This window comes from Nicotiana sylvestris, chromosome 10 (assembly GCF_000393655.2).
Source record: "Nicotiana sylvestris chromosome 10, ASM39365v2, whole genome shotgun sequence".
In the NCBI taxonomy this organism is placed as follows: Eukaryota; Viridiplantae; Streptophyta; class Magnoliopsida; order Solanales; family Solanaceae; genus Nicotiana; species Nicotiana sylvestris.
Window position 1 is genome coordinate 29,180,740 of NC_091066.1, and position 27,298 is coordinate 29,208,037.

The window sequence follows — 27,298 nt, forward strand, 5'->3', positions numbered from 1 at the left end:
GGTTATTAGCGAGCTCGGATCATACATTTGCGGAGACTTGAGGTACGGCTGTTCAGCGCCCGCAGCTCCTGGAGTCCCCATCCTCTATACTTTCATTCGAACATATTGTTACTTATTCTAGACTCTTATGTGTATTACTCTAGTAATTCATGCACTCGTGACACCAGGTTCAGGGAATTGTAATAGATATTTGGCTAGTTCAGCTTCTACATTGTTACTTTAAATTTATTCAGTTATCTCAGCTCTTCTTTAATATCTAATTTAACTGTTAAAAGGAGTAGATTTTTCTAACATTGGCTTGTCTAGCAAGAGAAATGTTAGGCGTTATCATAATTATGACGGTGGAAATTTTGGGCCGTGACAACACATCAAGGAAGAGTAACGGGAATTAACTTTATTCTTGGAAAGAATCAATTTCTTCCAAGGATTAAATCTCTTGGGTTGCCAAATCTCTTCAGTATGAATGGTTTCCTACAAAGTATTTATACGCAACCTTAAGTTCTAGAGGGTCATACTTTGATCAATCCAATTACCCTCTCTTTGTTCTACTTCAAACAAACATTGTAGCTCTACTAGATCTGCTGTGTAACAAGTTAGAGAAGAAAAAGAGAAAAATACTGGTGAGGCATTGTATCAAGAAATGACGAGTGACATAGAAACTAAGCCGTTGGCGTAAACTACACCATTCACTTTGTACTCAAGAAACTCAATCACTGAAAGAGAACTCCCTTGCAATCCAAGGGGACTGGACTAGGATTCATATTGAATTCGAACCAGTATAAAAACTCCGGTGTCTTTAATTCCTACACTTTACTTCTACATTTTTATTCTGCACCTCTTAATATCTCGCTATTACACCTAGTTGACTAATTGGAAAACTAGTCAACTTATAATAATTATTTTTAAAATAAGCAATTCACCCCTCCCCCTCTTGTACTTTCAATTGGTATCAGAGCGAGGCTCACATTTTTCTTTTGCTTAACAACTTGTGAGAAAGATCATGGCTGATCAATTTATTGTTGGAGAACTTTTCAAAGAAGGAACATCGCAAATGAGGCCACCGTATTTCAATGGACAACATTTCTCTTACTAGAAAGTGCGTAATATACGCAAAATATTATGATGTCAAGGTCTGGCGAGTTATCAAAAAGGGGAACTACCCTTTGCCGGCTGCTGCTCAACCACCTGTTGATCCTGAAGATATAGATGAATACATAGATGATTAAATGGCAGTTGTGCAAGTTAATGCTAAAGCAAGGAATCTGCTTTATAATGCTATAAGTGGTGAGGAATATGAGAAAATCTCCAGTTGCGATACAACCAAAGAGATGTGGGATAAACTTGAAGTTACATATGAAGGAACTAGTAAATTGTAGGAAACCCATATCAACATATTAGTTCATGACTACGAACTCTTCCAGATGAAAGAAGGAGAATCCGTTGAAGAGATGTTTGCCAGATTTAGCAAAATCATTAGAGATCTAAAAGCTTTTGGCAAACCATACTCAAGTGATGATCAAGTTAGGAAAATTCTGAGAAGTCTACCCACTACTTGGCAGACAAAAGTAGTTACACTTGAATCACGGGATTTGAACAAATTATCATGCGATGAACTTCGAGGAGAACTTATAGCTTTCGAGAAAACTCATCTCAAGAAAACAAGCCCAAAAAAGAAGAAGAAGAAAACAGTTGCTTTCAAGGCTACAACTGAAAGAGTAGACAATGATATTGATGTCGACCCTGAAGCTCTTCAAGAAGAAATTGCCATGGTATCAAGGAATATGGATGGTTTAATGAGGAGATACAGGAATACAAGAAGAGGCATGATACTATCCAGGCGAACTAGGCAATATAACGAACAAGACAAAAATGATGGCAAATGCTATGAGTGTGGAAGATTTGGGCATGTTCAAGCTGAATGTCCTGATCTTAAAAGAAAAGTTTTCAGAGGTTTCAAAAAGAACAAATCATTTGGAAGCCGGAGCGATGAAGACAGTTCAGAACACGAAGAGATAGCAAATCTATGCTTCATGACAATTCTGGAAAACGACATGAACAAACTCTCAGGGTGCTGGACAGATGAGGACACTTCAGATGACGAATGCAAAGATGACAATGAGAACTGTTTCATGGCACGAGGTGAAACAAACAAGGTAAGATCTTATAACTGTGAAATATGTAATGAATTGCAGGATATTCTTGACCTTACTTTGAAAGAGTATCAAAAAATGATGAATGAACTAAAAAGACTCAACAAAGAAGTAAAAGACTGGAAACTCAATCTTGAAGTATGCGAAATTGAAAAAGAAGTACTTCAAGAAGAGTTTGAGGAATTGCAAATGCAACTCAATGGCATGCGCAAATCCACCAGTCATAGTTCTGTCAAGTCGAACCAGGTGACTTACAAGTCAACTGGAGAAGGACCAGCCAGAATAGAGTCCACTAGTACTAACACAAATGAAAGATCCAAAAATGGATCAGGACTTACGTGTCACTACTGTAACAAAAGTGGACATAAATATTCTTTTTGTCGATTTCGTAAATCAAATGTCTCGGGGTGGATTTGGAAACCCAAAAACAATACTGAGTCTAGTAATACTAACCAACAAGGACCCAAGCAAGCTTGGATACCTAAAAGAAAGTGATAATTATGTTTTGCAGGAACACCACAGAAGGAGTTGCAAAGGAAAATGGTACTTAGATAGTGCGTGTTCCAGTCACATGATAGGTGACAAAAACATATTTAAAGAAGTTAAAAAAAATAGATGGAGGATGTGTCAAATTTGGTGATGACTCAAAAGGAAAAATAGTCAGTACCGGAACAGTTCCTTTCAATAATAACTGTGATATCACTGAGGTTTATTTAGTTGACAGACTTAACTATAATCTTCTGAGTATAAATCAGCTATGCGACTCAGGGTATGGAGTAAAGTTCAAGAAAACAGGTTGTGTTATTGAAGATGAGACATGTAAAATAATCCTCCCAGGTAAAAGGTATGGAAATGTCTATATTCTTGATAGTTTTGAAAATATAGATGGTCATCTTTGTTTAACATTCATATCTGATGATCCATGGTTATGGAATAAGAAACTTGGTCATGAAAGTATACATCTGATAGAGAAACTTTCCAAGCATGATTTAGTTATTGGTTTACCTAAACTCAATTTCTCTAGAAATCATATATGTGATGCATGTTAGATTGATAAACAAACTAGAAACTCTTTAAAAAATAAAGATATTGTATCTACTTCAAAGCCTTTGCAATTGCTTCATATGGACTTATTTGGACCTACTAGAACTGCTAGCATAGGAGGTAAACGATACGACTTTGTTATTGTTGATGATTACTCACGCTTTACTTGGGTGATTTTTCTATCTCACAAAGATGAAGCCTTGAAAATTTTTGGGATCTTCTGTAAAAAGGTCGAAAGAGAAAAAGGGTATCTTATTACAACAATTCAAAGTGATCATGAAGGAGAATTTGAAAGCAAAGCATTTGAAGATTTTTGTAATGATCAAAGATACACCCACAATTTCACTGCTCCAAGGTCACCCCAATAGAATGAAGTTGTTGAGCGGAAAAATAGGACTTTGCAAGATATGGCAAGAACTATGATACTAGAATATTCATTGCCATATCATTTCTGGGCAGAAGGAGTAAGTACAATGTGTCACATTCTCAACTGATGCCTCATAAGACTCATCCTGAAGAAGACTCCTTATGAATTGTGGAAAGGTAAACGACCCAATATAAGTTACTTTCATCCATTTGAAAGAAAGTGTTTTCATTCAAAATAATGGTAAGGATAATCTTAGAAAATTCGATCCAAAAAATAACGAAGGTATTTTTCTGGGTTATTCATTAAATAGTAGATCCTTTAGAATCTATAATGAACACACACTATGTGTAGAAGAATCACTACATGTTATCTTTGATGAAAATAACACTTCGGCTAAGAAAGGAATTATTGCAGGTGATGAAGATCAAATTCAAGAAATTCAGGAGACAAGCAAATCCCAAGAGTCAGCTAATAAACCTGATGGTGTCATGGAGTCGACTAATGAGGTTATGAACAGTCAATCAGAATCTCCGAAGGAGTCAACTACTCATACAAGTACAATTCGTCCAAATGAACGGAGAAGTGAACCTGAATATCCTCAAAATCTTATCATAGGAGACCCAAACGAAGGAATAAAAACAAGGGGAGCTCTCAAGAAGAAAGCAAACATAGCATTGATTTCCCAGATTGAACCAAAGAAAATAAAGGAAGCTCAGAAAGACTCAAGCTGGTTACAAGTAATGCAGGAAGAGCTAGATCTATTTGAACAAAAAATCAAGTGTGGAAACTGTTGCCTAAGCCTGAAAACGTTCCTGTAATTAGAACAAAATGGGTTTTTAGAAATAAGCTGAATGAGGATGGAAAGGTTGTGAGAAATAAAGCCAGATTAGTAGCTCAAGGATACTCACAACAGGAGGGAGTCGACTATGACAAAACCTTTGCTCTAGTAGCTCGACTGGAATCAATACAAATTCTTCTTGTATACGCATCCTTTAAAAAACTTAGGCTCTTTCAGATGGATGTCAAAAGAGACTTTTTAAATGGTTTCATTGATTAGGAGGTATATGTAAAACAACCTCCTGGATTTGAAGATTCAAAGTTTCCCTACCATGTGTACAAATTGACCAAAGCATTGTATGGACTCAAACTAGCTCCACGAGCATGGTACGTGTCACGACCCAAACCGAAGGGTCACGACGGGCACCCGGTGCCTTACTCAATCGAGTACCAATGTCACATATCTTTCTTATCGTACTATCATTGGTAACTGGTCCAACATGGCCACAACTCATAATGTATAATTATAAGTGGGAAATCACTATATCAATGAACCATCTTTCTTAAAACATGAATACATACGAACCGTCAAGGCTTATGACATACTGTACAAAATGAACCTCTGTCTACAAAGCCTCTAAGAATATTTGACATCAAATGGGACAGGGTACTAGCCTACCCATAAGTTTGTATCAAAATTCTGACACGATGACTCATAGACTAGGTTACATTCCGAATGAGGTGGAGTCTTATCGATCCTTCACTGAATGATAACCTCATCTACTATGAGGGCTCGACAAGCTGATCGTCTATACCTGTAGGCATGAATGCAACATCCCCAACAAAAGGACGTCAGTACGAATAATATACCGAGTATGTAAGGCATATAAATAAGTATATAAAAGACATGGAAGAAACATGGAGTAAATGACTTAACCTGTAAGTCTGGATAACTCTGTAAATCATGAAATAATTATAGTGTCACGCATATGCGTATGAATGTCATGTCGTGCATAGGTACATGTATTCATAACATCATCAAGCCTCTTAGGGCATCCCATCATATCATCTAGGCCATTATGGGCAAAATCATCAACGATACCAGCTGATCAGGTAGTGATGTGTATATAACGCCGTAACCCTTTTCCATATCCTATATACATATAATGTACATATATACGCGTATATAACGCCATCTGGTCATAGGTCAATGTACATGTATAAATGAATGTAATGCATGAGAAGTACGTCAATAAAGTCATTCAGAATGTCATAAGACCATTATGTCTTTGATTAATATCATGAAGAAAATTTATAAACTTACGTATTTTCTAATACCCATAAACAGATGATAGAATAATAGGACACATGGGAATCAAGAACATAAACATCTCTAGCATTTCTATGAATAGAGTCATTTATGAAAATTATGCATTTGCTCATTTGGTTTGTATCGTGTGGATCATGCCGAAAGGAAAGAACGAATAGCTTTAACATACCTAAACCAATTCTCTTGACAATCCTTCCAACACACATCAATTGCGACAACATGTAACAACAAATTAAAGTAGGAAAAAACTCGTATGATATTCTTGAGAAAGATTGCACCGTACTCCTTTAGAATCATAAAATCTCGTTGCTATTATGATATGAAGTCTCGTATGAATTCTTGTTAAAGTAATTCATGTTACTATGAAGATAGATATATCTCTCTTTTGAATTTGATCCTAATCTTGTATAAGTTTTCTTTGTTGAAACTCATCCGTCACTTTAGTGAATATGATCATCTCCATTTTGTGATTTTTAGAGAAGCCTTTCTCCAACTCCCCTTAATAGATTAGGGAGGTGGTTTCTTTTATCAAAGAGAGTGGGCCCCACTTTAGGATGACTAAGCCACATAATCTCACAAACTTTGCCACCTTGAAGAATGATTTAAGAGTCACATTTTGTGACTTTGTTAGTTGCCAAGTTGGGAGATTAGTACCTATCCATCATTTCCTTAATCTTATCCAATAACCTTAATTACATGTTAATCTCCCACTACAAAATTAATAATTACCCAATTATCCACATAATTAAGAACTATCTCAAATTACTTATAATACTATTCACTTTTAACACACTTTATACATCTTGCTATCATGGTCATATGGTACCTTGTATGGCACTAGTCCATAAATACCAGGTATTATAGCTCGGACTGTATTTATCCCAAAATGTTAAACTTCGACGAAACTCATTTTCTTCAACTCGCTTACCCTCTCACCTTCACGAATTTACTTATAACTTGTTTTGAAATAGCATAATACTGATAATCTCAAAATAATCTCATTCCCGAGCTTACGTCAATTAACTTACGACGAAACTTTAACGTATGAAAATACGGGATGTAACATCTCATTTCCGAGCTTCCATCAATTTACTTATGGAGTACTTTCACGTACGAAAACATGGGGTGTAACATCATTTCCCCCTTTGGAACATTCGTTCTCGAATGTTGACTGATGCACTTATCATTTTCATAACATATAACTTATGTCTTCCGAATACTTTAGTACTTTTCTTGCCATCTAGGCAACTGTTCTGTGAATAATTTTAAAGGTCAGGGCATTCTCCCCATTAGGCCTCTTTCTCATACCATGACTTGTGGGCGAAATCCTTTCAATCTCCACTACTAAAAAATTGGCCTACGGTAATGCATGGAAAATCGTTCCCACAGACTGTTAAACCGTTGCCATAGAGATATTGGAACGGTTTACATCCCGTTACATCAGCCTGCGTGTCAATAGGTCTATAGGAACGGTTCTTGCAACGGTTTGTGTCGTCGTAGTTATAGATACGTCTATCGCAACGGTTTTCCCTTTCTCTATTGGAATGATTATTTTTTCCAATTGGAACGGTTTAAAACCGTTACTATATTGTGTATGCAACAGTTCTTAACCGTTACCATATTATTTAATGCAACACTTATGTAAGCTATTGTTACGGTTATGTATAGATATAACAACGATTTCTTTAAGCTATTGTAACGATTTTATTTGTCTTGGAACGGTTTATAGGACCTATTGCAATGATTTGTATTGTATTATGGAACGTCATTTGTCTCCTATTGCAATGGTTCTAGTAGGATATTGTAACAATTCAGTTAAAACAAAAATATAGCCCCAGTTATAAATAAATATTTATATATATAATAAATATAATAACACTAAAATTTAAATAAATTATAAAATGAAACTATTAAATATATAAATTATCCATCAAACAAATAATATCCATAAAGCAAAATGCATAAGTTTAATACATTTCAAGAGAGTAAGTTTCAAAAACGTAGATAACAAAAGATTCCTATAGAACATTCATCTATAGCAATTCAAAAGTCATCTCAAGTAAGGTCTAGCTCTTCACTGCCATTATCTTCTTCCATTTCTTGATCTACTCCACCTATAAAAGAGGATAAATAAACTCATTACTCTATTCTGATAACTATCAGAACTTATCAAAATTTTAGAAACTAAAAGCGCAAATTGTAAAAGGAAATAATCAAAAGAAGTACACCTCCTCAACCATAAACAGATAAATATAAGCAGATCTCAATAAGCTCATTTCTAAGTTAGCATATGCACATTATGCAGGGCTGTGAGGTTTGAAGCCTTTAATTATGTTAAACTCACGATTATGACCTAAAAGACTTGGGACTTCAGCAATTGTTACAATAAAAGAATTTGAGTACAAAAACTTCATAGTAAACCAAATCCGTCTACTCTCTGAATGTGCAACACTAGATGGTGTTTGACGTATCACGATTAATATTCATGTGATCTTCAACTAATTGATAAAGGAGTTTGAAACATCAAAATAATAAAGAAAAGCCACAAATGATTACAAGTCTAAAATATTATCACTAGCATCAATCAGTACAGAGGATCTAACGGCAACATTACCAAAAAGTGTTTTTAAGAAACTCACCCCACATGAAAAGCGCATTGATGGAGTTGGAAAACACTGATAATTGAGCAAATTGTTACAATATCCAAATTCATTCAAATAATTATTCTTCGCAGTAGGACAATCAACAGAAAAAGGAACTAGATAAAAACAAGAATTCTTGTACCAAGAGTAATAACAGTGAAAAATGAAATGATGGTGTAGGAGAGGAGTTGGCGCTGCGGAGCCTAAGTCTACTGCTCCTTTGTCTATAGCAAACAAATTTGCATTATTGGAGGGGGTTACAGTCAGTTATCTTATTTTATTATCATTTCCTTATTTCCTTTTGATTATTCTATTTCTTATAGTTGAGGGGATACATGTAAGCAGATCTCTTAAACCACACCAAAAGCCAAAGTACTCTCACAAGCCAATGAAGGACTCCATCATTTTCTCACTCTCTTCTCGTATTTTTCACTCTAGCCCAAGGGCAGACCAACCCCAAATGTGGCAGCAGCTTTCACCAAGCAGACAAAGGCTCAACACTACAAGTCCTACATGTGAACAACCCTTGCTCTCCTATTAGGCACAATGCTCCCCAGTCATGGGTTGATACTGTCCTCCAAATGTAGTCCAAAGACCAAGCCAGACTAGATGTGTTTACTGGTCTTGTGGCTGGTAGATCTTTTGTTCCAATTGCTTGGGGAAGACAAGTTATACAATGCTAAAAGATACATGCACAACAGCATCATGACTGAACTAAAAGTGTCAGGCAAATGCTTCACAAATAGACTAGATGATAAATCCAGCAACCTAATCACAAATAGATAGACTACAACACCTTGAAACTGGCCTAAAGGTAGAAATGGCATCCAGGATGCATATAAACTCGTAACTATTGCTACTTTCTATCATGCAGCTTGTATGACTTTTTCCTTGTATGTGCGCCTATGCGACTCTTCCATTCAGCTTTTAGCCAATCTTTAGGCCTCACTCACAGAACTTGACGAGATATCCCTTTGGGCCTCTATAGGTGTATTGAAGTTCTTTGCTCGGTACTTTGTCGAACTTACGACTATTGCTATATCTTGTTTCATAGTCCCGGTTATCCATCCGAGTGACTTTATTGCATCTAGGTAGGTCATACTATACCATAACTCTTACTTTGATCTATCATTACTGAGGTCTACTACCAAACTCCAGGTTACTCTCGTTGCTTATCCTATATGTATAAATCTAAGTCCTTTAATGCTTCCTCATTACTGTTCATCTTAAGAATGACAACCTAATCTCATCTCATACTTTGTGACTCTAGTCCATCTATTGTCGATTCACCTCAATATTGATCTGTAACCTACCATTGATAACTTGAAACCTCTTACGTAATCACTAGGGCTCACGTTGCATTGAGGAACATTAGAAGTGATTTTCCTGATCCACCTGAGGGCGATACGATACTATACTTCCATAACCGTATTTCATAGCATCCCAATGTGATTTACCTTACGTGGGTATTTTAATCCTGTACAATTTATGAAATCATTACTCAATCACAAACGTCATCCTTCATCTATCACAATTACACCCTCATTCTACTACCAGGGTAACATTCCATCTCTTCTAAATGCTCTTAGTCTTAGACTCATTTGAGTTCATTCAGGCTATACTGAGCTTTCTATAACTTAGAGAAACTATCAGCTCTCTTGTTTTCATAGGCTTAATCCCGAGGACTTATCCATTTTCGTCACCTTCTCACTTGCCTTTTTTTTAATCCTTACTCCTATCTTCCTAACACTTTGTCGCTCTACTATACTTTAGCTTACGACCTACATATATCTATTAATACTACTCGTAACCTTCCTTCAACTTGTTTGCACCATAGATTTCCTTATGTTATTCTGGAACATCAAGCGAGACATAACATCGTTTCTAACTCTTCTTGACTCTCTTAACTAGACCTCTCGATACCTAGAGACCATAGGCTGGAAGATATGCCACTAACGACGCCGCTATCATTCCTGGATACTAAATCCCCGCGCTTTTAGCCTTCTATCCGATGTATGGACTATTCATAACCTTCTGTATTTGAGTATCTCGTAACAGTGTTCACTTTTACCTTACTTACCTTAAAATCTTGCATCACATCTTCTATCTCTTTCATGACCTCCCTTTCACACAGGTATAATTCACATCCACAACTTGAAGCTCTCTTATAATACTTGCACCTCTGGTGCATACACAATCTGGTGGTAGCTCCATACTGACATTTTATGAGGCTAGTACTCTTCTAACTAGCTCTATCATAGGGCCGTTATATAATATGGTGGTTGTACGATCTCTCTTGCACCTCTGATACTAAGAGTGATTCCGCTATGTTCTCAATCATGATTTCTATAATTTTCTGGATCTAATACTCAGACTCCTGATTTACTTCATTGATGTAACTCTTTAGTTTCATCTTCCTTCTGATCAGCCTTTATGTATGCTTAAGTTATCTTTATCTGTGACTCCTGGTATTAGTTATTACTTTAGCCCTTCATAGACGTTATGAAATATCTATGATACAATCTTCTAACAATTCAATCCTTTGTCTATGTGGGATCAATTCTTTTTTTAACTTATACCGGAATCTTCTACGACTGTATGACTATCAATATATATACTGCATGTATAATATTCCGAAATCTTAAGTGCGTTCATAACGTAACTAACTCTGGATCATTGATCAAATAATTCCTTTTGTTCCTTCTCAACTTTCTTTAAAGGCAAGCAATTGCTTTTCCTGGTCGTTCTGCCACTTGTTGCATGAATACTTGGCTTATCTTAGTGCCCACATATATTGGAATTCCGTAAAACCCATATGATCTTGAATATCAACTTTTGAATTTTTTCTTCTTTCCGTTCATAGCCACGATAGGTGCCATTTACTTATGGGGTGCATACAATATTGTAGTGAAACTATTGTTACATGACCATTTCTTCTTTATGTCATTATGCATAAGTTGAAGCCTTCTTCCTTATTTTCTCGGCTAGTCTTTTTCTGTAGTACTTTAGGAGACCTTCTGGCTCTTGTAAAGCTGCGAGCTTATTAAACCAAATACTCGACGAAATTTTTGATGTCCTTCCTCGCCTATAATTATACGTATTTTACGCTCATGTGTTTGTAGGGTTGCTTCTGAACTTGATATTTTGACTGTCTTCCCAGTGACATTCTCTTTTATTTCAGTAACACTCATATGTTACCTTTAACTATCCCAACTACTATTTGAATATTTCTCAAGGATCACGATGTCATATCTGCGAGACTGCATTCCCCATGTTGGGGTTCACTATGTTTATCTTGCACGATGTGTTGATTTGTCTGTATTTTCTTGTCTAGCCATAACTAAGCTCTTCCTGAATCAACTACTAACTACTCGTTGGCCCATTCTCATATCTATATTCCGCGAAATGTTTCGGGCAGAAACCCTAACTTCCTTTCCTTGACATCGTGCTTGCATAATGTTCTGGAATCGTAACATATTCGTAGGATTTGGATAAGTGCAATCTCCTTCCTTTCTCATTTTTACTGCATTCTTCCTTTTCCATTCCATAGTTACTAGAACCACTTAATTATGACTTAATGCCACATCACTCCATATTCCCCCTATTTAGGGGAGTACTAAGATTTAGCGTTACGACGATCTACCTATAGATGTTTTACCTCCTCATCTTTGGCGTCTTTTCACATTATCGATGACCCTTACTCGCCTTGTGGTAATCCTTCTATACCAAGAAAAACAAAAATTCCTTACTTGCGAGGGTGACACTTAGTGTAACTGGTACATACAGTCCCTTAAGCTTAAATTTGCTCACATTGCTTGCTTTAGGGAAGCTCCTGAATGACCTTTAAAGGTTATTCTTCTGTTATCTATTCTATTATTGCCAGAACACAAATATGAAATTCTTATGATGTTGATTATTACTCAGTCCCCAATTCAGGTTTAGTTTATCTTGTTCATTAGTCCATACTGATTTCTATTACTCCGGGGTCTAACTTTTCCTTTTGGTAATCACGTTAGAGTCAAGAACTTATTTCTCGAAATAAGGATATGACTGTATGGCCTATACTCTTTTGTTGTCTTAAGGCCTATCACCTCTCGTCTCTTCCTTCACTTGACTATAGATTCTGTAGTACTCTACCGTTGTCATCCATGTATCACATCTTACTCATAATGCTTCGTTATCTCCCTTCTTATTTCCCTATAATATTTATGTCTATCACTTTATTCTGAAAACTTTAACAAGACATTTTTTACTTTTAGCTCCCCTTGCTCCATATACTCGCTCTTCGGGTTGCCTAACATTCTCGCTCTACTAGGGACGGGTGCCACACTAGGATAATATTTATCCCATCAAGGCTTACATTGCCTATCTTTGTAGTACTCATATCTAGCTATACTATTTTAGAGTGCACCATCTGGGTGTCTTACAAGGAGATCTATTAGCACATTTGCAACATCCTTCAGAAATGTCAACTAATGCAAACAATCCATCCACCATTTTGGGTCTCCACCATTTTGGGTCACTAGCCCCAACTGGATCCTGATATCCGTCCTTCTCTTATACTACTTCTGTTAGCTCCATAGGGCATAAATGAGGTGGGTGTGGCCAATTGTACATACCTCTGTTACAATTGAAGGTAACTCAAAATGCTTATATTTCTCTACTTGAATTGAAAATACTGTTAATCTTTATTAACTGGGTACCTCGTACCCTTCTTCACCTTGCTTCTTTTACTTGCTGAAACTTGTGTCTACCTTCTGATTCTCTTATTCCTTTTTACCGTAAGGGTGGATAGGCATTCTTGCCTTAGGGATCCTTATCAAGAAGCTAACACATCTTAGTATACACATGATCTGCTGAATACCTCATATTTATCCATCATAAGCATGATGCAAAAATTGAGATCCTCTGACTCAACTCTTCCACAGCCACATGTAATCTCTTACCAACTGCCTTTTTGGATGTAGGCATCATCTTATTATGAATAAAATAGAATTTAGGAATTTTAATTCCTATGACTGAGCTCTACCACACGATCTAGAGTAAGAATAAAGAGTGACAGTCCTAAATGCCAGTAGCCTCCTGCTTATAAGTGTGGTGCACAACACACCCATAAACAAGACTCTACTAGACACGACTTGTAGACTCCCTATGATAGAACTGCTCTAATACCACTTTTGTCACGACTCAAACTGAAGGGTCACGACGGACACCCGGTGCCTTACTCAATCGAGTACCAATGTAACATATCTTTCTTATAGTACTATCATTGGTAACTGGGCCAACATGGCCACAACTCGTAATATATAACTATAAGTGGGAAAGCGCTATATCAATGAGCCATCTTTCTTAAAATATGAATACATATGGACCGTCAAGGCCTCTGACATTATCACAACCCAAAATCTAACCATGGCCGTGATGGAGCCTATCGTGTTACAAGACAAGCCTACTTCCCAAAATATTACTACTAAATTGATTATAAGAAATTAGTAAAACATTTCAACATTTAAATTTTTCATAAACTAAATCAACTCTAAATATAATATAGAAAAATACGAAAACGAGCCCCAAACATCGGGGTGTCACTAATTCATGAGCGTCTAAAATTATAAACTAAGATATATAAATTGTCTAACTGTCCAAAAGAAGAAATGACAAGAGGAGTAACAAGGTCCTACGGACACTAGCAGCTACCTTGCAATCTCCACAGATAGCCGGCCTGAGCTCAATGATCGCCGCGCTCAAACTCACCTGAATCTGCACATAAAGTGCAGGGTGTAGTATGAGTACAACCGACTCAGTAGTAACAGAAATAACAAAGGAACTAAGCAGTAGTAATGAGCTAAGTAAAATAGTCCAATTATGTATTTTCATAATTTAAAAAAAATAAATAGAAATAAACATGCAAATTCCATAACTCAGTAAATGCCACAAAGAAATTTAATAGATAAATGCAGCAACAACACAAATAAATACAACCTTACAGCAGTGTCATTCCATCACTCATCACTCGCACTCAGCACTCAACACCCTCAAAACACTCAACACTCTGCGCTCACTAAGGTGTGTACAAACTACGGAGGGGCTCCTAAAGCCCAAGCGCTAAGCATGGACAACTCACGTGCTGCACGGACAACTCACGTGCCATAAAATTAATACCTGGATCCGCACGGTCAACTCACGTACTACGCGGACAACTCACGTGCTATCATATCAATACCTGGATCCACACGTCAACTCACGTGCTACATGGACAACTCACACGCTATGGTATTAGTATCCTCACAACCAGGCCATCGACCTCACTCAATCATGTATCTCACTAGCTTTACCATCATCAAGGGAACACAGCCCACATCAAGTATCACAGCATATTAGTAAATAATAAAGACTAAGGTAAACATATACAATAATTTCTATGACTAAGTACAAATAGTGTGATCATGAATAAAGCCTAAGCATGATCTCTAACATGAAGGAAAACAAGTTCAACAACAAGTAAACACATACCTACATATAATAGCTATTAGGCTTCGCAGCCTCACGGGACGGACCAAGTCTCAATCCCTAGAGGTATACACCCACACACCCATCTCCTAGAATGGGTATCACCTCCAAACAATCACATGATATCAAATTCTCCGGGTTTACACCCTCAAGGCCAGAGTTAAAACTGTTACTTACCTTAACAACGTGAAATCCTACTCCGGGATGCCTTCGTCTCTGGACTCGGTCTCCAAAAGCACCGAATCTATCCACAATCGGAATACTACTATCAACATAGTCTAAAGAATCGAATTTCACAATAAAAACTACATAAATATGCTAGAAATCCAAAATCGGCCAAAACCCAGCCTCCATGCCTACATCTCGAAATCAGTCAAGAATAGCAGAATAATAAACCTCGTCCTTTGCTGAGTTTAACCATATAAAATTTATCAAAATCAAACTCTGTTTGGTCCCTCAAATCTCTACCTAAAACTCTCCAAAACTCAAGCCCTAACTCCCTCAATTTCACTTTGAAATCATCAATCAAATCCCAAAAAAGAAGATGGATTCATGAAATATAACCAAAACTGAGTAGAGAATACTTAACCCAACCCCTATGGTGAAAATCGCCTCCAAAATCGCCTAAATTCGAGCTCCCCAACTCAAAATATGACTTAATGAATAAGCCCTTATTTTATATATTTTTTGCGAGCTATTCTGCCTCGTTTCTCATGCCAAATGATCCTGAAACACACTTTTTATGCCTCCAATGGATTCCTTGTGAAATTCTAGTCAAGTTAGGCTTTTGAATCACTCAAATTGACCTTATAATGAATGTGATATTTAGTCTCAGTATTTGCAAATAGTGTAGACTTTTAAATACGCTGTCAGTGACAATTTCGTAATTAATCTGAAAAATCTAGCAACCTAATTCGTAGTAAAATGATCATAAATTCCTCATACGATATCCAAATTCACCATTCTTTTTTCTACGGGTTCATAATTACGATACGAATCTAATGCTTCAATCAAAAAAGAAATCAAAGCTCGTTTGTTCAATATGATATCATTTATGCTTGAAGAAACATCGTCGAAATATAAGAAAAACGAGCGCAACACAACCCAAACCTATTCAAAACTCACCCGAGGCTCTCGGGACCTCAACCAATAATTCCAACAAGTCATATATCACTATCCAAACTTAGTCGAACCTTCGGAACACCCAAAATAACACCAAAACACCAAATCAATCTCGAATTCAAGCCTAAGAACTTCTAAACTTCCAAACTTTTGCCAATTCTAGCCTAATTCTACCACAGACCTCCAAATTATATTCCAGACACACTCTTAAGTCTAAAATCACCCAACGAAGCTAATCGAATCATAAAAATCCAAATTCGAATTCGTTTACTCATAAGTCAACTTCCGATTGACTTTTCTAACTTAGCTTTCTAACTAAGAGACTAAGTGATCATTTCACTCCAAACCTACCAACTCGATAAAATTCAACACAGCTGAACAACACATAAAGAAACAAAAATGGGGGACACAACGCTATAACTCTTAGAACGACTGACCGAGTCATCACATCCTCCCCCTCTTAAACAAACATTCATCCTCAAACGAGTCTAAAAACATACCTGGAGTCTCAAATAGGTGAAACCTTCAGCAATACCTTCTCGTCACATTCAAATCATATGGACTCATCTCGCAGTCACATCATACTCATCACGTATCCATCCAACCACCATTTCCACTAATAGGGACATTACCGGACATATAGGTCTACAAGCACGTGTTAACATAATCAACACCATAGTGCTCAATCTATAGTCAAAACCCAGCCTCAAGTCCTCCAGACTGGCCAAACATCAACACACAGAAATCACATCTCACACCTCATCCAGGGAATCACAATTCGTCGATGCACAACTGATACCGAGCGCTCATGTGGGAAGGAATTCAAAGAGTTACACTTCAAGCTGAATCAATACCACACGATAAGAATTCAGGAAGGTGAGGTTTTCCTAAAGGTTCTGCAGCCTCTCTAAGATAAGTACAGACGTCTCTATACCGATCCGCAAGACTCTACTAAATATGTAACCTAGGCTCTGATACCAACTTGTCACGACCCAAAATCTAACCATGGTCGTGATGGCGCCTATCGTGTTACAAGGCAAGTCTACTTCCCAAAATATTACTGCTAAACCGATTATAAGAAATTAATAAAACATTTCAACATTTAAATTTTTCATAAACTAAATCAACTCTTAATATAATATAGAAAAATACGGAAACGAGCCCCGAACATCAGGGTGTCACTAAGTCATGAGCATCTAAAACTATAAACAAAGATATATAAACTGTCTAACTGTCCAAAAGAAGAAATGACAAGCGGAGTAACAAGGTCCTGCGGACACCAGCAGCTACCTTGTAATTTCCACAGATAGCCGGCCTGAACTCAATGATCGCCGCGCTCTAGCTCACCCAAATCTACACATAAAGTGCAGGGTGTAGTATGAGTACAATCGACTCAGTAGTAACAGAAATAACTAAGGAACTGAGCAGTAGTGAATAGCTAAGTAAAACAGTCCAATTATGTATTTTCACAATTTTAAGAAAAAATAGAAATAAACATGTAAATTCCATATCTCAGTAAATGCCACAAAGAAATTAAACAGATCAATGCAACAACAGCACAAATAAATACAACCTTACAGCAGTGTTACTCCATCACTCATCACTCGCACTCAGCACCCTCAAAACACTCAACACTCCACGCTCACTGAGGGTGTGTACAGACTCCGGATGGGGCTCCCAAAGCCCAAGCGCTAAGCATGGACAACTCACATGCTGCATAGACAACTCACGTGCTATAATATCAATACCTGGATCCGCACAATCAACTCATGTGCTACGTGGACAACTCACGCGCTATGGTATCAATACCTGGATCCGCACGTTCAACTCACGTGCTTCATGGACAACTCATGCGCTATGGTATCAATATCCTCACAACTAGGTCCACGGCCTCACTCAGTCATGTATCTCACTAGCCTCACCATCATCAACAAATAAGGGAACACAGTCCACATCAAGTATCACAACATATTAGCAAATAATAGAGACTCTGGTAAACATGTACAATAATTTCTATGACTGAGTAAAAATAATGTGATCATGAATAAAGCCTAAGCATGATCTTTAACATGAAAGCAAACAAGTTCAACAACAAGTAAACACATACCCACATATAATAGTTATTAGGCCTCGTAGCCTCACGGGATGGACCAAGTCTCAATCCTTCGAGGTATACACCCACACGCCTGTCAATCTAGCATGGGTATTACCTCCAAACAATCACATGATATCAAATACTCCAGGTTTATACCCTCAAGGTCAGAGTTAAAACTGTTACTTACCTTAACAACATGAAATGCTACTCCGGGATGCCTTCGTCTCTGGACTCAGTCTCCAAAAGCTCCGAATCTATCCATAATTATAATACTAGTATGAACATAGTCTAAAGAATCGAATTCCACAATAAAAACTACATAAATATGCCAGAAATCCGAAATCGGCCAAAACCCGGCCCCTGGGCCCACGTCTCGAAATCAGTCAAAAATAGCAGAATAATAAACCTCGTTCTCTACCGAGTCTAATCATATAAAATTTATCAAAATCAGACTCCGTTTGGACCCTCAAATCCCTACCTAAAACTCTCCAAAACTCAAGCCCTAACTCCCCCAATTTCACTTTGAAATCATCAATCAAATCCCAAAAACGAAGATGGATTCATGAAATATAACCAAAATCGAGTAGAGAATACTTACCCCAATCCCTATGGTGAAAATCGCCTCCAAAATCGCCTAAATCCGAGCTACCCAACTCAAAATATGACCGAATGAACAAACTCTTATTTTATATATTTTTTGCGAGCTATTCTGCCCTGTTTCTCGTACCAAATGATCTTGAAACATGCTTTTTATGCATTCAATGAATTCCTTGTGAAATTATAGTCAAGTTAGGCTTTTGAATTACTCAATTTGACCTTATAATGAATGCGATATGTTAGTTTCAATATTTGCAAATAGTGTAGATTTTTAAATACGCCGTCAGTGGCAATGTCGTAATTAATCTGAAAAATCTGGCAACCTAATTCTTAGTAAAATGATCATAAAATCCTCATACGATGTCCAAATTTGACCATTCTTTTTGCTATGAGTCCATAATTACGATACAAATCTAATGCTTCAATCAAAAAAGAAATCGGAGCTCGTTTGTTCAATATGATACCATTTATGCTTGAAGAAACAACGTCGAAACATAAGAAAAACAAGCTCAACACAACCCAAACATATTCAAAACTCACCCGAGGCCCTCGGTACCTCAACCAATAATTCCAACAAGTCATATATCACTATCCAAACTTAGTCGAACCTTCAGAACACCCAAAACAATACCAAAACACCCAATCAACCTCGAATTCAAGCCTAAGAACTTCTAAACTTCCAACTTTCGCCAATTCAGGCCTAATTCTATCACAGACCTCCAAATTATATTCCAGACAAACTCCTAAGTCTAAAATCATCCAACGAAGCTAATCGAATCATAAAAATCCAAATCCAAATTCATTTACTCATAAGTCAACTTCCGATTGACTTTTCTAACTTAGCTTTCTAACTAAGAGATTAAATGATCATTTCACTCCAAAACTACTCCGAACCCAAACCTACCAACTCGACACAAATCAACACAGCTGAACAACATATAAAGAAACAAAAATGGGGAAAACGGGGCTATAACTCTCAGAACGACTGACCGGGTTACAGACATACTGTACAAAATAAACCTCTTTCTACAAAGCCTCTAAGAGTATTTGACATCAAATGAGATAGGGTACCAACCTACCCATAAGTTTGTAGCAAAATTCTAACATGATGACTCAGACCCGGCTATACTCCGAATGAGGTGGAGTCTTACTGATCCTTCACTGAATGCTAACCTCGTCTACTATGAGGGCTCGACAAACTGATTGTCTATACCTGCAGGCATGAATGTAGTGTCCCCAACAAAAGGACGTTAGTACAAATAATGTACCGAGTATGTAAGGCATATAAATAAGTATATATAAGACATGGAAGAAACATGGAGTAAATGACTCAACCTGTAAGTCTAGATAACTCTATAAATCATAAAATAATTATAGTGTCATGCATATACGTATGAATGTCATGTCGTGCATAGGTACATGTGTTCATAACATCATCAAGCCTCTAAGGGCATCCCATCATATCATCTCGGCCAATGTGGGCAAAATCATCAATGTCTACCAGGTGATCAGGTAGTGGTGCATATATAATGCCGTAACCTTTTCCCATATCCCATATACATATAATATACATATATACACGTATATACTGCCATCTAGTCATGGGTCAATGTACATGTATAAATGTAACGACCCGATCGATCTTTTTGAGAATTTGCACTTTGCTCGCCAGTTCTCGGGCATGACTAGCCCCGTATGATGTATTATGACTTATGTAAATCGTCGATTTTGGTTTTCAGGATAATCAAAATGGATTTGGAAGAACAGTTCTCAGTTTGAAGCTTTAAATTTGAAAGGTTTGACCAAGTTTTGACTTTTTAGTATTCGATCTCAGATTTGAATTTTTATGATTTGATTAGCTCCGTTAGGTGATTTTGGACTTGGTAGCACATTCGGAATGTATTGAAGGTCCGTGGTAGATTTAGGCTTGAATTGGCGAAATTGGAAATTTGGCATTTCCGGTCGCAGTGGAAATTTTGATATCGGGGTCGGAATGGAATTCTAGAAATTGGAGTAGGTCTGTTGTGTCATTTGAGACGTGTGTGCAAAATTTCAGGTCATTCGGACGAGGTTTGATAGACTTTTTGATCGAATTCGGAATTCGGAAGTTTTGGAATTCTTAGGCTTGAATCCGAGGGTGATTTGATGTTTTGATGTTGTTTTGAGCGTTCCGAAGTTTGGAACAAGTTTTAATAATGTTATGGGATGTGTTGGCATGTTTGGTTGTGGTCCCGAGGGCCTCAGGTGTATTTCGGATGCTCAACGGGTCATCTTTGGACTTGAATAGCTAGCAGATTTTTGCTGGTATTTTGTTGCAAACAGTTTGTTCTTCGAGTTCGCGGTCAGGGACTCGCGTTCGCGAAGAGTGTTCTTTGATGTGGGGAATTTTGTTCTTCGTGTTTGCACTCTAGGGGTCAATTCGCGATGTGTTGATGTTGTGTTCTTCGCGTCCGCGCTTTGATGGTCGCGTTCGCGTAGTTATGTCTTCAGTAGGTATCGCGTCCGCGAGGCTTGTGCCGCGAACGCATAGTGCATTTTTTGGGAGCCGATATTTTTCTTTATCGTGGACGCGATGGTTGTCCCGCGTTTGCGAAAGAGGAAGCCTGGGCAGCTTTATAAAGTACTCTATTTCGAGGATTTCGGTCATTTTTGCATTTTTGGAGCTATGGAGCTCGGGAGAAGGCGATTTTGGAGGGCATTTTTAGAGGATTGATTGGGGTAAGTGTTCTTCACTTAAATTTGGTTATATCCCATGATTTTGTCATGATTTTTATCGGATTTCGAGTCGTGGGCCCGGGGGCCGGGTTTGGCCAATTTCGGGATTTTGAGTTTAATTTGATTATTTTTGCTTGGGATTTGTTCCTTTAGCACGTATTAATGGTATGAATCTTGTTTTGGTTAGACTCGGAGCATTTGGAGGCCGATTCGAGAGGCAATGGCATCACGGGCTAGAGTTTGGATCGGATTGAGGTAAGTACTGACTGTAAATGTTGTCTTGAGGGTATGAAACCCCGGATTTCACATCGTTGTGCTACTTTGAGGTGATGTACACGCTAGATGATGAGCGTGGAGTCATGCACCATTGGAGATTATGACTTGGTCCATCCCGTACGACTGTTAAGTCGCGTATTTGATTAAAAAGTGTTTGATATCATTGCATTTTGGAAAATTATTACTATGTTTTGGGCTGAATGCCATATTTGGGCCTCGTGCCAACCGTTTTGGACCCTTAGGGGCTTTTTACTACTATTTCTCACTGTTTTGACTTAATACCTCTACTCAGTCATATTGTATTCCACTGTTTTCATAACTCAGCCTTATTTACTTCGTTTTTATATTTTAAATAATATTTTGGGCTGAGCATCATGTTTTACTATTGCCCGAGGGGCTTGAGAGATATCTGATTGAGTGAGGCTGAGGGCCTGTGTTGTGAGGATATTATGGGATTGGGTTGTATGCCATAGTAGGTTGTTACTGATTCATGATATTGTGAGGTCGAGGGCCTGTTTGATTTATTCCACGAGGTGGCTTGTTGTTATGAGGCCGAGGGCTTGATTTATTATGCCACGAGATGGTGTTTTATAGCATTTGGGCTGTAGGAGCCCCTTCGAAGTCTGAACACTCCCAATGAGCACGAGTACCTAGTGTGAGTGATGTGATGTAGCCTGAGGGGCTGTTGTTGTTTCATGTTGTTGCCCGAGGGGCTAATCTTGATCCATGTTTTTCCTGAGGGGCTGTTCTTGATTTATGTTATGCCCCAGGGGCTGATTACGAGTGGTTGTGAGGTAGCCCGAGGGGCTGGTTTTGTTGATATTATGCCCAAGGGGCGTTTTATGATACATGTTTTACCCGAGGGGCTGTTTACGTTTTTATCATTTTTACTCACTGTCTTATCACTCGTTTGAAACTATAGGAAGATGTTTCAAAAAGGAAAGGGTTTTTACTGAAACTGAGTTTGATTTACGAAATAAATGATTTCTATACTGTTTTGGAAATGTACTAAATTTGTTGTAGCATTATGACGTGGTTTATGTGTTTTCTTACTACTCAGCTTTCATTTACTTTTCTTACTTACTGAGTTGGCGTACTCACATTACTCCCTGCACCTTGTGTGCAGATTCAGGTATTTCTGAACCCGGTAATGGGTGTTGATCTCTCAGTGGCAGATTCATCGGAGATAGCAAGGTAGTTTCCCAGCGTTCGCAGCCCTGCTAGCTCTCTCTCTCCCTCTTATATTTCTTAGCCTGTTATAGTATTTTTTCAGACTCTTCATTGTATTCAGATCTTAGTAGATGCTCGTGACTTGTGACACCCCGATGTCGGGCTTGTGTTATGTTTCCGCACTGGTTATTTAGACTTTATTATGAGATTTCCTGTTAAATTAATGGCTTAAAATTACTTTTATATAAAAAATGGTTTGATTTGGGAATTGTGTCGGCTGACCTAGTTTCACGATAGGCGCCATCACGACCGGGTCGGTTTTAGGGTCGTGACAATAAATAAATGCATAAGACCATGCATGAGAAGTACGTCAATAAAATCTTTCAGAATGTCATAAGACCATTATGCCTTGATTAATATCATGAAGTAAACTTTATCGACTTACATATTTTCTTAGACCTATGAGAAGATGATAGAATAATAGGACACATGGGGAATCAAGAACATAAGCATCTCTAGCATTTCTATGAATATAGTCATTTATGAAAATTGTGCATTTGCTCATTTCGTTTGTATCATGTGGATCATGCCGAAAGAAAAGAAGGATAGTCTTAACATACTTGAGTCGATTCTCTTAACAATCCTTCCAACACACGTCAATTTCGATAACATGTAACGACAGATTGAAGTAGGGAAAAATCCGTATGATATTCTTGAGAAAGATTGCACCGTACTCCCTTAGAATCGTAAAATCCCATTGCTATTATGATAAGAAGTCTCGTATGAATTCTTGTTGAAGTAATTCATGTTACTATGAAGATAGATATATCTCTCTTATGAATTTGATCCTAATCTTGTATAAGTTTTCTTTGTTGAAGCTCATCCGTCACTTTAGTGAATATGACCATCTCCATTTTGTGATTTTTAGAGAAGCCTTTCTCCAACTCCCCTTAATGGATTAGGGAGGTGGTTTCTTTTATCAAAGAGAGTGGGCCCCACTTTAGGATGACCAAGCTACATAATCTCACAAACTTTGCCACCTTGAAGAATGGTTTAAGAGTAATATTTTGTGACTTTGTTGGCTGCCACATTGGGAGATTAGTCCCTATCCATCATTTCCTTAATCTTATCCAACAATCTTAATTACATGTTAATCTCCCACTAAAAATTAATAATTACCCAATTATCCACATAATTAAGAATTATCTCAAATTTATCACACTTTATACATCTTGCTATCATGGTCATATGGTACCTTTTATGGCACTAATCCATAAATACCGGGTATTATAGCTCAGACCGTATTTATCCCAAAATGTCAAACTTCGATGAAACTCATTTTCTTTGATTCGCTTACCCTCTCACCTTCACGAATTTACTTATCACTTGTTTTGAAATAGCATAATACTGATAATCTCAAAATAATCTCATTCTCGAGCTTACGTCGACTAACTTACGACGAAACTTTAACGTACGAAAATACGGGATGTAACATATCATTTTCGAGCTTCCATCAATTTACTTATAGAGTACTTTCATGTACGAAAAGATGGGTGTAACAGTATGAAAGACTCAGCTCATTTCTTCTTGATCACGGATTTACAAGAGGTAAAGTAGACACTACCCTTTTTATTAAAAGATCATAAGAAGTTAATCTCATTATTCAAGTTTACGTTGATGATATTATTTTTGGTAGTGCTAATCCTCTTCTGTGCAAGGAATTTTCAAATCTTATGCAAAGTGAGTTCGAAATGAGTATGATGGAAGAGCTAACGTTCTTTCTTGGACTTCGAATTCAACAATTTGAAGAAGGAACGCTTGTATGTCAGACAAAATACACAAAGGAGTTGATTCAGAAGTTCGGTATGAGTAATATTAAAGCTATTGGCACACCAGTGAGTCCTTCAACAAGTCTTGACAAAGATGAACAGAGAAAACCTGTTGATGAAACTAAATATCATGGAATGATTGGTTCCATTCTTTATCTAGCTGCTAGTCGACCATATATTATGTTTAGTGTTTATAAATGTGCCAAGTTTCAGTCAGCTCCTAAAGAATCACATCTGACTGCAGTAAAGAAAATTATTCGATATTTCATTGGAACTGTTTCTCATGGATTATGGTATCCACGCTCTAACAATTTTAAACTAGAAGGTTTTTCAGATGCTGATCTTGCAGGTGATAAGGAAGACAGAAAAAGCACCAGCGAAATATGTCAATTTCTTAGAAAAGCACTGATATCTTGGAACAGTAAAAATCAAGGATCAGTTGCACTATCCACAATTGAGGGTGAGTATATCTCCATTGGACAATATTGTGCACAATTATTATGGATGTCTCATCAATTGGGTGACTATGAACTATTCTTTAAAACCATCCCAATTTTCTGTGATAACTCTAGTGCTATATGCCTCTCAAAAAAGCATGTGCATTACTCTAGGGCTAGGCATATAGAAATCAAGCATCATTTCATTAGAGATCATGTTCTTAAGGGAAATATAGAATTTCGTTGGTACTACTGATCAATTAGCAGATATTTCACTAAGCCTTTACTTGAAGATAGATTTTGCTTTTTAAGAAAATTACTTGGTATTATTTCCATTGATCATTAATATTAGGACCTATGTGATATTGTTATATCTTGTATGCCTAATTTTTAAATTTTGTCTTTTCATATTCATTAATAGCGCCTCCGAATTCCCTCTCTTTTTCTCTCTTTTCACATCAGTTGCAGCGTTCAATAAAGGAAAATCAATCATCACACTTGTTCAACTGACACCCTTTCCTTTCCTGTACCCAACCGTCAGAAAACGTTTTTTAATCTCTGAAACCTTCTTTCAATCTCCATCATTCCCATCGCCTGGAAACCACCTTAGAAACCCCTCCAAAAATCTCTCCAACTAATTTAATCCATGGCTAAACACTCTAAAAATCCCCCAACCTCCACCAGGAAAAGTACTCGTTCTAGAGTAAAACCCTCTTCCCAGCCTCCAGAACAAGTAGACCTAAGGTCCGACCACTCAGAAGGTTTTGCCTCCTCTTAGGCAGAACTCTCAGATCATTCTCATCATCTAGGAGAAAAAGCCCTAGGAAAAAGGCCTTTGGAAGAACCTCATGAATCCTTTACTCGAAAAAAATCCAAAATAAATCTCTCAAGTTCTTTGGAGTCTGACCTAAATTTCTGGGATTTTCCAAACAGGGATTTTTTTATCGCTCTGAAAGATAAGCCAATCTCTCATGGCAAGTAGTCGACCTTAATGACATGGAAGCCCTAAACTGTAAGGTAAAAGATCTATTTGTTTATCAAGGCTGGTCAAAATTCCTTTCTATTCCCCCTCCTAAAGTCTATGATCCCCTGGTGAGAATATTGTATGCCAATATTTGCTCTAGTAAATCTGACAAGTTGGAATCCTTAGTGTTAGGAAAGCGCATAGTTCTTGATTGTGCCATGTTTGACTCAATTTTTCAGTGTAAGTAGAAGGTTTTCCCATGCTTTTTAAAAATTCTTGGCCTGATGACTTCGAAATCACCTTTGATCAAGCAAAACGTTGTATCTCTGAGTGTTCATCTGAATCCCTCCCTAACCAGTTAGGTCCAAGTGATGTTAGCTTTGAAACTCGTGTTCTAGCCCACATTGTTGCAACTTCTCTGCTCCCTCGTACTGGCTCTTCCTCCACCTTCTCTCAACGAGATACCTTTCTTATCTACTACCTCATGACCAAACTCAAGATCAAATTGTCCTCCTGGGTCATAAATTTTATGATTGAAAGTGTTGATGATCCCACCAGTCTGTCCTATGGCATGTCCATCACTCACATTCTCGAAGCTTATAATATCTCTATCTCTGAATATCCCTTCGTCTCTGTTTCAAAATCTTACAATTCTAGGGCATTTGCTAGTATGGGGTATGTGTGTGTGAAAGGCACCTGGGTTAAGAAACAGGAAGGTGAAGTCAAGCATGTTCAACCTAATCCCAAGACCAAAGCCTCTGTTTCCCATCACAGTCTTAGTAATCGTGACCTTGCTGAGAAATTGACTACCATTGACAACCAACTGAACATTATCAAAGATCTTCTTGTTGCTACTCAGTCCACTGTTGGGGACATACATGCAATCTCCAAAGAGACAAGGTATGATGTTTCAAAGATAAGGGTTGCAATTCTTAGATTTAGGGAAAACACAATCAAGGCATTCAAGGAAGTAGATGACATGCTTGATGGAGTGACCGTCTTAGCTAATGCCAGCTTTGAACAACTAAAAGAGGCAATTTGCAACACTCTTACTTATTTCTTGCGTCGCTAGTGTGGAAGTTTCAAACAATTTTTTTGCTGTGTTGTTTTGGACTGGATAACCAGTCAGTCGTTGGATGATTTTTTTGCTTTGTTTTGCTATGAATCTGCATGCCTCTCATGCATTTTATGCTACATATTCTGCTTTAGTATCTGGTGTAGTTTTTCCCTCTTTGCTGATGTCAAAAAGGGGGAGAAAGCTTACATATATTCG

At 37.5% G+C, this 27,298-nt stretch overlaps 1 protein-coding gene across 1 annotated transcript; it reads left to right on the forward strand.

Annotated features, from left to right (window-relative positions):
• Positions 1–1,421: 1,421 nt before the first annotated feature.
• Positions 1,422–27,097, forward strand: LOC104228159 (uncharacterized). The gene is made up of 7 exons (XM_070158725.1): positions 1,422–2,445; positions 2,662–2,693; positions 2,906–3,104; positions 3,913–4,298; positions 4,619–4,725; positions 24,492–25,084; positions 26,274–27,097. Exons 1-7 carry the CDS (start codon positions 1,422–1,424, stop codon positions 27,095–27,097), a joined length of 3,165 nt encoding a protein of 1,054 aa, XP_070014826.1.
• Positions 27,098–27,298: the final 201 nt, after the last annotated feature.